This window comes from Pteropus medius, unplaced genomic scaffold (genome assembly GCF_902729225.1).
Source record: "Pteropus medius unplaced genomic scaffold, Ma_sr-lr_union100, whole genome shotgun sequence".
NCBI lineage: Eukaryota > Metazoa > Chordata > Mammalia > Chiroptera > Pteropodidae > Pteropus > Pteropus medius.
Window position 1 is genome coordinate 6,771,795 of NW_024355205.1, and position 13,324 is coordinate 6,785,118.

Here is a 13,324-nt window from a genome sequence, read left to right on the forward strand (position 1 = left end):
TAATTATTGATTTCTAAGCTACGTCATAGTTCTAAAGTGCTTTGATTCTACTCTGTAAGAAGTTACCTTCTAAAGAAGACTTACATAATCCCTCATCTACTCAGTTTAAGTTAAAATAACTTTGTTTGCTGGTGTTATAATAGCTTAGCAGTGAAAAATCAGCATAAGCTTTCTAGTCTGATGCCTGAAAGAAATTAGGTAGCTGGACAATAACAACCCTTGTCTAAGTATGACTATAGATATGCCATGTCATCTAGATTTAATATGTAAGATGGGTGAAAAAAATGGACAAGCTAAAAATGGTTATAATGGAGTAAGTGTATCTTGAGCTGGTTTAGAAGACCATTTTAGTTCTAACTGAAGCAACTCTGGTAGATTAAAGATGTTAATACAGTTCACTCACTGAAACTGCTTAAATATGCAGCTGTGGACTAAGAGTTCTGAAGTCAGTGCTCCTTGGGTATTTACAATGGATAAAGGAAAATGTCTAACCACTGTGCGGTACACCTGAAACTAATATAATATTGAATGTCAACTGTAATTGAAAATTTTTTTTAATTAAAAAATGTAAAATGGATGAAAGACTTGAAATCTGTCATTTCATTTACTGTAGAAATATGACCAAGATAAACACCCTTTCTTTCAGTGCCTCTTACATGAAGTGCTAACCCTTTTTCTGACATTAAAGGTGAATAAAAGTTTCAGGCCCAGTGTTGTAGCATAATGATTATAATAGTTAACATTTATTACAATATTAAATACACTTTCTATTGAGTACTTTATGAATATTTTCGTTTAATCTCTGCAACTCAAAGAGGCAATCCTATGCCCATTTTGTGACAGAGGTACCAAGGTTCAGAAAGATTGTGACTTCCCTGAGGTTACCTGGCTAATAAGACCATTAAATGGTTAGCGTGTTTTTGTTACATGGTTTGGAATTATCGAAGCCCACCAGCCAAAGTCCCTCAGAAACCCACCTGGGGTCACACAAAATTAGTTTTGTTTAACTTGTAGCAAGAAAAAAATGCATACCTATGGAGACATGAGAAGAAACGAGAGGCTTAGTATGGATTTGAGCTTGTATTGGATGATGCTAATAAGAATTTGGGGAAGTAAGGACCCAGTTACCTTTGGGGTGTTGTCAGGAAGCAGAATCAATTTGGTGTCTTGGTAATTTTTATCTAGTAGGTAAGAAAATTGAATAGGAGCTAGATGATCATGAGTCAAGAAGTAAGTCGCTCATAAGTTGCAGGAGGAGGACATTTAGTTATTTTGTGGTGCCAAAGGACCTTTCCTCAGTCTTGATATGATTGTGGATTATTTTGAAATGGTTCCTCCATGGCCACACAGAATGACTGTGTCTGAGAATCGTTTGTATTCTGCAAAAGTTGCTTATTTTGAGTTACAAACCCTCAGGCACTACGGACTGGCCGTTAACTATCTGGGTTCTCTCTTTCTCTTTCCTTGCCTCCCTCCCCTCTCCCCTTGTTCCTTGCTCTTTTTCCTTTCCTTTCATTCTCCTTCCCCCTCTCCCTCTAGTTATTTCATAGTAACCAGCTAATTTCCTCCTCTGAAGAATAATCCGACGATCAATAATTCTGTGTTCTCTTCTCCGGGGTGTGTTAGCACAGGGAGGGTTTTCAGGTTTGGGGACACCTAGACTGAATCAAGACCAGCTACTTAACAGCAGTTTCACTTTAGGCAAATTACATCATCTTTTTGACCTAGGTTTCTTCATCTGTAAAATACGGGAATGACAATCACCTTGCAGAGTGTTTTGAAAATTAGAGATAATTTACATAAAATGTTTGACACACTCAAGACCAATTTCAGTAAATAATGACCGCTATTAAAAAGACATAAACCTTTTCAAATGTTAATTTGCTTATATTTCATAATTTCTAACGGCAACAAAAATATTCCTTGTTAAGTAAACTATTAGATTATAGATGGTCACAGAAGATAGGAAGAACCAGATTTTCTGAATGTGATTACTGGATGCTAGTCATAGGATGACACTTGCTATCGTTACTTTTTTGTTTTAAAATAGATAACATTGTGCTATTCATTTAATTAATTAAAAATACAAGACCATTTTCAGCTCTCAATGGCTCATTACCTGATACAACTTCATGAGATACAGGCAATTTATGGAATATGCAGAAAAAAACAACTGATTAATTAGAACTATAAAGAAAAATTAAAAATATAGAAAGATTTTTTATTATGAATAGAAAAGGTCTTGTAAAACATTTCTATTGAAGGTTTACTTATTTTGTAAGGACAAATTAGGGTTAAATTACAGAAGGAATAGATACCAAAATTAACTCTGTATTGTGAGTGGTTTTGTTTTTATCTTTACATTTTTCTACATTTTCCAGGTTTTCTGTAGAATATTACATTAACAACCAGAAAAATGATTTGTCAGAACCAGAAACCAGGGAAAAAAGCACTTTATTTAGTCTTCTAAAAACTCTGTCTCTTTTTCCTGAAGTTACTAGGCTTCTCAGCAATGGTTGCCAAAATGATGACACTGTGTAAGTGTGCATTTATGCACATGCATGCACACATACGTCTCATAAAATATCCTTAGGCATGTGCTAGACATTAAATGTTCTTTAAGATTCAGAGGTACCTCAAATGTGTGAACAATGGAAACCGGAATGGTCCATTACAGATGTTTGAGGTGTTGCTAATGTAGTATAGTTTGCTTTACTATGTCTCTGGTTGTTTTATGTGGACTTTAATAACTCTATTTTAGGAGAAATATAGTTGAAAAGCATCCTGTTAATGAAAAAAGTTATTACAAATGACTCACTTTTTGTGTGGTTCCTTCTTTCCTCTCTCCCCCATCCCATCTTCACATTAGAAGTCTGGCCTTCATTTTCGACACACAGATAATACTGTCCAGTGGTTAAGAGCGATGGAGTCTATTGGTCTACCCAAGGTAAGCCTTCAAATACTGGAACCTGAACTGGAAAGCCAAAAACCGTACTGTACAAACACCTCATTATGAAAAATGATTTGGCAGACTAGGTATGTTAGTGCAGCAGATTGTCTTATTGCCTCAGGAATGCGAAAAGTTAGGACTCAACAGAAACATGGAAAGACCTATACACAGTAATATATGGCAAGAACTCAGAATGAACTATGCACAGAGATCAAGATCAGGTAAAAAGTAAACAAGGTCAGAACAAGCTTTAACTGGTAGATAGTTAATTTCAAATAGCCACCTCCCTTTTTTGCTATTTATACTTAAGATTCCAAATCTCACTGTATCATCATTGGATCACTGTAGATTATTATAAATTTATTTTTATAAATTATTATTATAAATCATTGTATCATTTAAAATTTTAAAGACTAGGGGCTTAGAGCTCTTATTCCTGAAATAGATCTTCCAAATAAAACTCAATAAGTCTTCAGAGCTTGTTAAATTCAAAGAGCAGGCACCCTTAAGCTTATGTGACAGAAAGACAAGTAGGAGAAATGAGGAAATAATTACATTTGGTAGAAATTGTACAGCGTTTCTTAAACTTCTTATTTTGAAATAATTATAGAATCACAGTAAGTTGCAAAAATAGTACATCTATGTTTACTCTTCATTCAGCTTTCCCCAATGACGTTAACTAAACTACAAACTTTATTCGATGTTTACCATTTTTACATGTGTCCGTTTGTGTGTATTTGGGGAGGGGGTTCCATGCAGTTTTATTGCATGAACAGATTGTGTGACCACTACCACAATCGGGGTATAGATGCCGCAGAGGAGTGGACCTTTGTATTGCATCCTTCTCCCAGCCCTGTCCCCACACCACCACTAATCTGTTCTCCATGTCTATAGTTTTGTCATTTTGACAATGTTATAGAAATGGAATAATATAATAGGTTACCTTTAGCAATTGGCTTTTTTCAGTAAGCATAATGCCCTCAGGATCCATCAGGTTTTTTAATATATCTATAGTTCATGCCTTTATATTGCTTAATATGTACAGCTATTTTAAAGAAACGATTTAGGAGTGGACCACTTTGAAGGCAAGGGTATATGCTACAGGCTATTTAAGACCTGTGTTGTAATTATTGTTAATCCAGGTTTGCAATTAAAAGTACCCACCACAGCAAAAACAAAAAATTCCTTAATGTAAATTATGAATGCCTATTTTTAATATATTTTTGCTGATGTCTGTTTTAGCTCAGCTTATTTTGTCTCAAAATACTCAATATTGATTTATTCTGTCATTTTTAATTGTTTCTCTTCTTCTAAAATGTCCAGAATATCAAATGCCCTTCTGGGAACTAGTTATAATACAGAATTCATATTTCTAGATTTTGATTTAGCAAATACTAAGTAGAGCTGAGTGGTAAACAGATTAATAAAAAATTTCCAATAGAATTTTCCTGTACGAGGCAATAAAATTTAAGATTAGGGTAATTTCATTATTTTGATAGATTTAATTTAAACCTTTCCCAATTGCATGTACAACGGGCCAGGTTCTCCTTGATTTTAAGCCAAACAGGTGATCTATATAGCAGATTCTATTTTAATTCTGATTTTTATTATGAAGTTTTCGATACATTACATTGTGGAATGAGAAACCAACAGTGTACTGAACTGACTGTAATGCCTTCATTTATCTGTATTAAGTGCCACTCTGTGCTCAGCATCATGCTAGGTGCTGGGAATACAGTGCTGAATAAAACATTCTGGTGAACTACAAATTGATCCCATCTCCTTTGCTAAATGAGTACACATTCATAGTGATTTTCCAGAGGAAATATAAAAGTTTCTTGGTTTTTTTTGTTGTTGTTATTGTTTGTTTGTTTTTTTAAAGAAGAGGAGCAGTTATTGTCCTCTTTATATATAGAACTTTAAACCTGGTCACATTCTTTTGAATTGGGAATTTGCTTCTCCTTAAGGAAAGTTGGAAAGAACTTTGAATTTTCCTGGGCTACAGACATTTCTTTCAGTGCTCAGTGCCTACACATTTGTATCTCAAGAAACTTTGCTTCTTTTTTTTTCAGCTTTGTTTAACAGAAAATTGTACTTGAGCATCAAGTACTACTATACTGTATGTGGTTTAATATTTATGTCAAATTTTATAAAATATTTGCTGAAAGCAGATAATGCCTGTATGCTTATCTTGATCTTAGAATCTTTGAACCTGATTATTTATTTTTTGGTGCTTAGGAACAAATAAGTTTGGTGCCCCATTCTGAGATCTGTTTCTTATTAGGCTTTTAGTTTCAAGCTTAAGAATAGTGCAAATAGGTATTAAAAGCCTTAATGTTCAGACCTTTTAGTCTAGTAACTTTATACTTAGATGTTTATCCAAAAGAGGTAGTCAGGGATGTTCATTGCAGTGACTTATACTAGGAAAAAAATTGGGATCAAAAAAACGTTCAGCCACAGGGAACCAGTTAAATTATGGTTCCAAAATCATGCGTCCATCAGGAACAATGTTCTTATAGAATAATAAAGGAGATAGACAGTAGTCATGTTCTATTAAATGTTTTAAGCACATCTACAATATGTACAATTTTGTTTTCAAACACACGCATACAAAATATAAAAAATCAGAGACATAATCCAGAAAGAAGACTGGAAGAAAAAATGCCAAAATGCTAATGGTGACGATTTGGAGGTGGGATTATAGATATTTTTCTGTTTCACTTCATTTTCTAGATTGTATTTGGGGAAGTCTGTTACTTTAAGCAGAAAAAAATATTCATGTGTATGTGTGTATACACATGTTTACAGATCTGTGTAGCCAAGTCCTTAACAGTTAATAAAATGCTGTAAGAAAAACACTGTTCTCAAGCCAGCAGGCCTCTGGCCAGTCACAGGAGTGACTCTGCTACAGAAAGCAGAGCCTGCATGGGCTCAAGCTATGTGGAATGAAACCACCACCTAGCCATGTGGATGCAGCCTTTGGGATCGGTGCGCTGGGACCTCCCCGCCCCAACCTGCACACACAGTCTCTCTTCAGCCACTAGGAGGAGTGGTTTGTCAGGCAGGAGTCCAGATTCACTCATTAGTCTTCCTCTAGAGCAAGATCAAACTATAACTGAAAGGTTCCTCTACATTTAAATAAAAACAGCACAGCAAGGACAATCAAAGTAGGATCATTTGGGAGATTTAAAATAATTGTGAAAAGCAAAACATAATAAATACATTGTTTCTTTTGTTTTCCAGATATTTTATCCAGAAACAACAGATGTTTATGACCGGAAAAACATACCAAGAATGATTTATTGCATTCATGCACTGAGGTAGGAAAATACAACTAAAAGTCCATGAAGTAAATTTAAATAAAACTACAATTTTAATTTTAAAAGAAATCTAAATTATTTTAATAACTTTGAAGAACTTTTTATTAGATCAAGCTATTTTGAACTTGCTGGTCCAAAATTAAAATAATTGTCACAAAAACAATTCTTGACCTTGAAGATATATTTTTTGAATTTTAAAAATCTAATTCAAAATGGAAAACCAGAAAATGAATAAAGACCTATAAGTATAATAAGGAGAAACTTTAAGTTAAAACTTTTAGGGATCTCCTAGTAATGTACTATAGTATTCTTGAGTTATGATCTAGTTCACAAATATAGCCAAAATATATCAAATAAGCAGCTTTGATGGTCATAATTTTTATTTTGATACTCTTAAAAGTATCGATTTGCTTCAATCCTTATCACAGATTAATGAAATTCATCATAATTTTTGTTTTATTCATTCAATAGAACTTGCACCCTAGTGATAAAGAAGAAACTTAGAAGTTGCTTTAAATTAATCAAAACAAGATACATTTATTGTTTTAAAGCAATTGTTGAATTACTTAATTTTTGAAAATGTTGAAATTCTTCTAGTTCACAGATCACTTAATTTTAATGACCTGGTAGAATGTGATTTTTAGATGGTAACAAAGATGATTTTTAAAATCCAGTTTGTGGCTTTTGTTTTTCATACACACAGGTAATGACTGGAAAGCTTCATGTCTAATTAAATTTTAAATTTCTTTTAGAACATCTGCCTTGTGTTTATATCACTAGAAGTCATTTTTCTGGCAGAATCTTCTGCTTAGAGGTTTATATCAACTTCTTCCTGGCTCTTTTCCTCTCCAAAGGAAAAGGTTTCTATAATAATTCATTGCAATTCTGGCCTACTAGAGAAGAATTTTGATTATGTCATATAATTTGACTCCCCCTTGCCTCCCCCGATCAGTACTTATGAGATTTCTTTGGAAGATGACTGTTGCTAGAAATATAGACCAAATGTAGGTGCCTTTTCTATGATTTCTTTTTATTCTAATAATTTAGAACAACTGGGGGGGAAAAACACTCCTATGCCTGCCTCCTTGTGTGTGGCTAGTGTATCATTATACCAGCAGGTTTTCTAAAAGTTTTCTTGTGCAAAAGTGCTTATTTTGAGGAATACTTTCAAATGTGTTACCCAACATTCTTTGTCAGATATTTTTTCAGTGCTTAGAATGATCACTTAACACCATGGTTAATGCTGTTTTTTGACCTGCTACGCCAGCCACCGTTAGTCAATGTCATTATCATATCCATGCATCATAATGCTAATCTCCTAATGTATAGCATGCTCATAGGATGTCTTGTATAAGCTTAAATTGTTTTTTCTGAAATGGACACCTGGGGCATTACTGTTAGGCAGCTTATAAAGAAATGGTGAAACGGTATGCTAAGTTCCTTTCTGGTGATGTCATTGTTCTTCTACAGAAGTTATATAGAACTGCACTGAGGTTGACTGTGTGTGCCATAGTTTTAACAATGGCTTCAACAGTTTGTTAAACAAAGAGAAAGCAACTTCTTAATATTGCCAATTGTTTGCCTGTGTTGGTGTGATATTTTCTAGGACTGTTTTCCTCAGTCATTCAGTTATGGGTCATGGAGTTCCCATCACTGTTCCTCATCCTGAAACACATTCCTGTGGAGCCCCTCATTCACCAGATCTGACCTTAAGTAGGATCTTTCAAAGCAGTGTTTACTTAATAAACAACATTCCCTGGGAAAATCTCTTTCACTTTTCTCTGCTCTAAATGTAACGCGTGGCTGCTACTTGATGTGGAACTCAGTAATGTCAAGTGTATCTAAAGTTTTATTCTATCGAAATTTTTTCCTGCGATGGTCAAGAATGTAGTCAGTTACTCAGATGAGGCTGTATTCTGCTCTGTTGGGGAAGACACTTTTGGAAGCTGGGTAGCAGATCCCAGTTACTAGGTAGAGTGGGTTTGCCCTTGCTGCGTAATTAGAAATGATGCTGAGAATAAATAAGTATGTTCAGCCATTATATCCTGGTTATGGATATAGCAACATTACTGGTATAGAATGTAGTCATTATCTGATAGGGAATTGGGCAGGTCACAAGTTCTGATTATAAATCAGGAGCCAGACAGGAAGATCCTCCAGGTACCCAGGCACTGTCTTCCTCCTGCCTCAGGCTGTGGGCCTGACTTGATCTGCAAAGTTAGCTCTTGGCCCTGCAAACTTGTCTTCTGTGTCCTGTCTTCTTGATTAAGGCTTAATAACCTCATGAAAACGTCTGGGTTCTTGCTCTTGCTTCCTGTTTATATCTACTTTCCCCTTTTCTGCCTGCATCCCACCTTTTTACTTTATTTCTGACACCAGGATCCTTGCCTGCCACTCTTGCTTCCTTTGTCAGTTCAGCTTGATGTTCTCAAGCCCAGACACCAGTGAATTTTTAGCACAGCAGCCCCAGAGGAAATCTTTAAACTTTACTTCATGTAGAGACACTCTCCTCAGGGATAGGTGGCCTCATTCTTTTTTCAAAGAAATGCTTATTATCTTTTTCTTATTTAAAATAAAAAATAAAATATGCTCATTATGGAAAAAATTAGAGTGTTCAGAAAGAATGTCAAAAGAAAACCTAAAGTACCTATTTTCTCAATTCCAAGTGAAAACCACTGTTTCTGACTTTTTGGGTGTCTTTGGACTTAAAATGTGTATGTGGCATGTTTTCCTTTCGTGACTTCATTTGGAATGTTTTAAAGTCTGCAGTGAAGAGGAACCAGTTTAAGGAGTGAACTTGCTAATGAGTTAATACTACTGATTTTTTTAACTGTCCAGAGGTTGTTTATACCTGGAAAAGAACACTTTTGCATATTGTTTATTGCTCAAATATTAAACAGCTGTTAAAAATTTAAACATTAGTTATAAAATTGAATTCCTTTAAACAAACTTAATAGAGCCGATTTTTTGAGCACTTCAGATACCTAAAAGTGCAGGTGAAACGCCCAGATACATGATTGCAAACTTTCCACACTTAAACCTATTCTGAAAAATCCATCCTACAACTTTCACTCGTTTCTCTGTACACTCATTTGGACTTATCCTAGGACTATAATACTTTGATACCTACCCAGAGCTGACATGATCTTATGGGCACCAAAAAACAAAAGAATACCCCTGCAAACCTGACGGGGTTACAGATCTGGTTTCTGACCAGTCGATAATTAGTCAGAGAACATGGCGCCAGTCTGCATTCTCTTTACTTGTGAAATCAATCAGATTGTTTTTTCCTTTTCAGTATATGGCTTTCAGGTAGGTTCTTATTTATAATCTGGTCCCAGCCCCCTCTCCACCCCCTATCACCCAGAAATAATTTACTTTCATGTCTTGTTTGGCCAGTGTTACATATCCCGTTGTCCTGACATAATGATGTATTGGCCTAATCTGTTAACATTATTAAAAGCTTATGTATGCCTTTTGAATATTTTCTTGAAATTAGTTGGGCTTTCTAGAGGTTTCTCCCGAGGAGATGAGGGATTGATTCTACTCAATGCTGTTTGGTCCATTTGGCTAATTTATCATCTTAGATCATGTTTCTGGATCTTTTCTCTTTGTTTGATTATTGAGTGTGAGCATCATTGCCAGACCCTCTCTCCACCTAACTATTTTTGTCGCCAGCTGTGTTCCTTAGCCCTTCTTTAACTTGGAACACTTGGTTTTCTAGGACTATTTGGCTTACTCAGAGTCCCTGGTCTTTATTCTTTCATGTAGTATATATGTAGTGTATGTAATATAGAAACAATTACAGAAAAACAAAGCACCTGTATTTTAATAACACTCCCCAACTTGTTAAAATTAATACAAATAATTATACGTCTTATTTTCTCTCTGTATTGCAACTTCCGTTTTGTATACTTTATAGCACACTTTTCTGATCATTGTTTTGAACTCCTGACCTTTCACAGACTTAACCAAGATGAGTGTCTTCTTTTTTGATGGACCAGATTGATTTATTTTGGCCCGTGTGAACTCTTTCTGGCCAGCTCCTTTGTCCTTATAGCACTGTCCCTGACATTCTTTGAAATATCCTTGCTTTGTTGTCATTATAAAATGTTCCAATCCTATCCCAGTTATTCTTGCTTTATGACATGGCATCAACTACCCTCCAAGGAATCCTTTTAAAGTCTTGCATTCATAATGATTTCTCTAGTTTGTTAGATTAGAGTTCTGGATTCTACTCTTACTGTATAAAGTTTATTTGGTCATTAAGTTTCTACTACACTGACAACAAGCTAAAGATAAGCATGCCTCCCGTCTGTATAAGGATTTCAGTTCCTGCTGCAAATTGTGGAGGTGCTGTCCCAGTAGTCATGTTTTCAAATGTGGCTACAATGCCAAAATTGCATTTGGGACTTTCGTTTGTAAAAATGGCCATGGGAGACCTGCTTCCGGTTGGCCACGTGTTCTCAGTACCTTGACTTCTTTGTGGAGGAGGGCTCTTCTACTCGCTCTCTCACACAGTCTGGCAGCTGCCTTGATTATCTGGTTGCTTTCCAAGGGGTTCCTCAGGCAGTAATGCTTACCTTCCCTAGTCTTATACTTCCTTCCCTTAAGACCCTTTTCCTATTAAGAAACCAATTGATGCCTTATATCAGGTTGACTGCATCTCTGACAGGGAACATATTAACATTTATAAATAAGATTCTAGAAAGTTCCTTAACCAAAAGGACAGGCTATAATCCTATGTTCTCAGGAGGGCTATCTGGAGATGGCAGTACATGGGATTAAGGTGAAGAGGGCAGTTGTGCCTTCCATATCTTTCAAGTAACTTCTTGTTCAAAATTCTCTTTACACTTTGAACCATCTACTCTCCTCCTGTTCTTATCCTGAATCAATATTTTGGCTCTGTCTGTCTGTCCTACTAAATTCTAAGCACTTTGAAGCTTTGAACCATGTTGTGTCACCTATCAGCACATACACCATTGATTCCAGCTTGAAGCCTCTAGAGTTTTAACTTTCAGTTGGTTTAACTGAACTGATTTCCCAATGATAAAAGTGCCCTCAGGATTCCTTTGGCTTTTGACTGAAAATTGGGTGTAGAACACTGGATTTTGATGTGATACTGGCAGTGACATATGCGACTAAGATTGAAAAATGATTTGGTTTAATAGATAAAACCATTTCAAATGCAGAGTCAGTGTGGGGAAATAGTAAAAGATTCTTAGTTTTGAAAGTGGGGAAATCACTGTGGTAGGTTATTGGTAAGTATGTAAGAAAGACACACTTATTTAACAGGAAATAATAATAATAATAAAAACAAAGGCTAACACTTACTGAATTTCTTATTATGTGCCTGGCATTGTTCAATGTGCTTTACAGGTGTCATCTTATTTAACCTTCATAACATACCCATGTGGTACGTACTGTTATTAGTCCCGTTTTACAACCAAGGCAACTTAGGCACAGAGAGGCTGCCCAAAGTCGCACAGCTCATAAATGGCAGAGTTGAGATTGCAGATCAGGCTATGACACCAGAAATCCCACTGCTATTAACTCAGCCAGTCACTGGCCTCGGAAGGGGATCAAGGATTTCCCTCTTACTAAGAAGATAAAAAGAACAGAGGCATCAGACTTGAATTTCAGCACAGGCCTCTAAGCGGTTATATTTAGGAGATTTCAAAATGAAGAATCATGAGGCTTAGAACTGGGAGGGTCTTGGGAAGTTACTCTAGTCCAGATCCTTCATTTCATGGATGAGGGACTGAAAGCTTAGGTTGTATAACTTGCTCAGAGTCACACATCTAGATATTGCCAGTCTTGGAACCAGGATCCAGGGCTTCTGATTCTAGCCCTGTGATCTTTCTGGTCAACCATGAGGCTTTCATTTACATTCATCTCACATGTTACAGCATAAAATGAACTGCACATGATGTGATCCAGAAAAGCTGAAATAAATTCAGCTCTTGCCTTTTAAGTTTGCATTTTATTACTATAGAACCTTTTAATATATATATTGAAAGCACTAGGGGGAAAAATACCCTAATAGTACTTTTTTCCCTTTCTTGATTTCTGGACTTGAACTGATATTATTTATATAAATGGGAGCACATGGGCCAGTGAGGCTTTAGCTACCTTAGGACAATCTTTCTGTTGCTGGCCTCACTTCACAATCCAAGTACACTGTATGACTGTATCTTCTGGTGTGGTGAGAGGCTCGCTGTTTCACATCAAGTCTTTTCTTACATGTGAGAAGCGATGCTGATATTTAATTCCACAGCTTTCCTTAGAATGTTCTCAACCTTTTGTACTGGCTGTTAGGCACTAAAGATGATTAATACTCTCAGTGTCGAAGAGCTACAAGAAATTGCTGGGTTTTTTTTTTTAGTATGGAGTGAGCTTTTTTTTTTAAGACTCTGGATTTCCTATGTGCTTCAGGTAAAGAATGGCTCATTTGAATGTAAATGCTTGGGAAGGAGTAGGCTGCTATTGCTGATTCTTTTCAGCCTGGAAATAGTGAATAAGTAGTTTCCTAGTAAATATATGCATGCCCCTTTGAATACTATGCTTGAAAGCACCCCCTATACAGAGATTTGCTATAAAACTGTGAAAAACAATCTTTTTAAAGCTAATAGTTTAAACCTCAACATCAGAGACAATATTGAAAATTGAAGCCCAATAAAATATATAAATTAATATATATTTTTTAATTTTGGTGAAAATATATATATGCAAATGAGATTTTTACCTGATCCATACTAGCTTAAGAAAATCTGATTTAAAGTAAATTTTAAATCAGAAAATTCTTCCATCCAAAAGTGGTAACTTCTCAGCACCACCTAGTGGTAACTTTTAATTAAACCAGAATATTTGCTTATTGTGAGATTAATATTAGTATTATAGTGTACAATGGAGAAATAAAAAGTGTAATTGGAAATAGTCCTAATATCTTTAGTACCACAGAGGAAAATTAATGCTTTTGTTTAGTAAATTGTTTTAGTTCAAATTACCAACAAACCTATGTTTTGTGGCTGACTAAATAGCTTTATTTTAGGGA

The 13,324-nt window shown here is 35.5% G+C and overlaps 1 protein-coding gene across 1 annotated transcript in view; it reads left to right on the forward strand.

The window, feature by feature from the left end:
- The window catches only part of IQGAP2 (IQ motif containing GTPase activating protein 2), a 251,621-nt gene that overhangs the window by 131,578 nt on the left and 106,719 nt on the right, over positions 1–13,324 (forward strand). The window contains exons 4-5 of the mRNA XM_039857724.1: positions 2,870–2,947; positions 6,194–6,270. Coding sequence (XP_039713658.1) covers positions 2,870–2,947; positions 6,194–6,270 — 155 coding nt within the window. The remainder of the gene's footprint in view (positions 1–2,869; positions 2,948–6,193; positions 6,271–13,324) is intronic.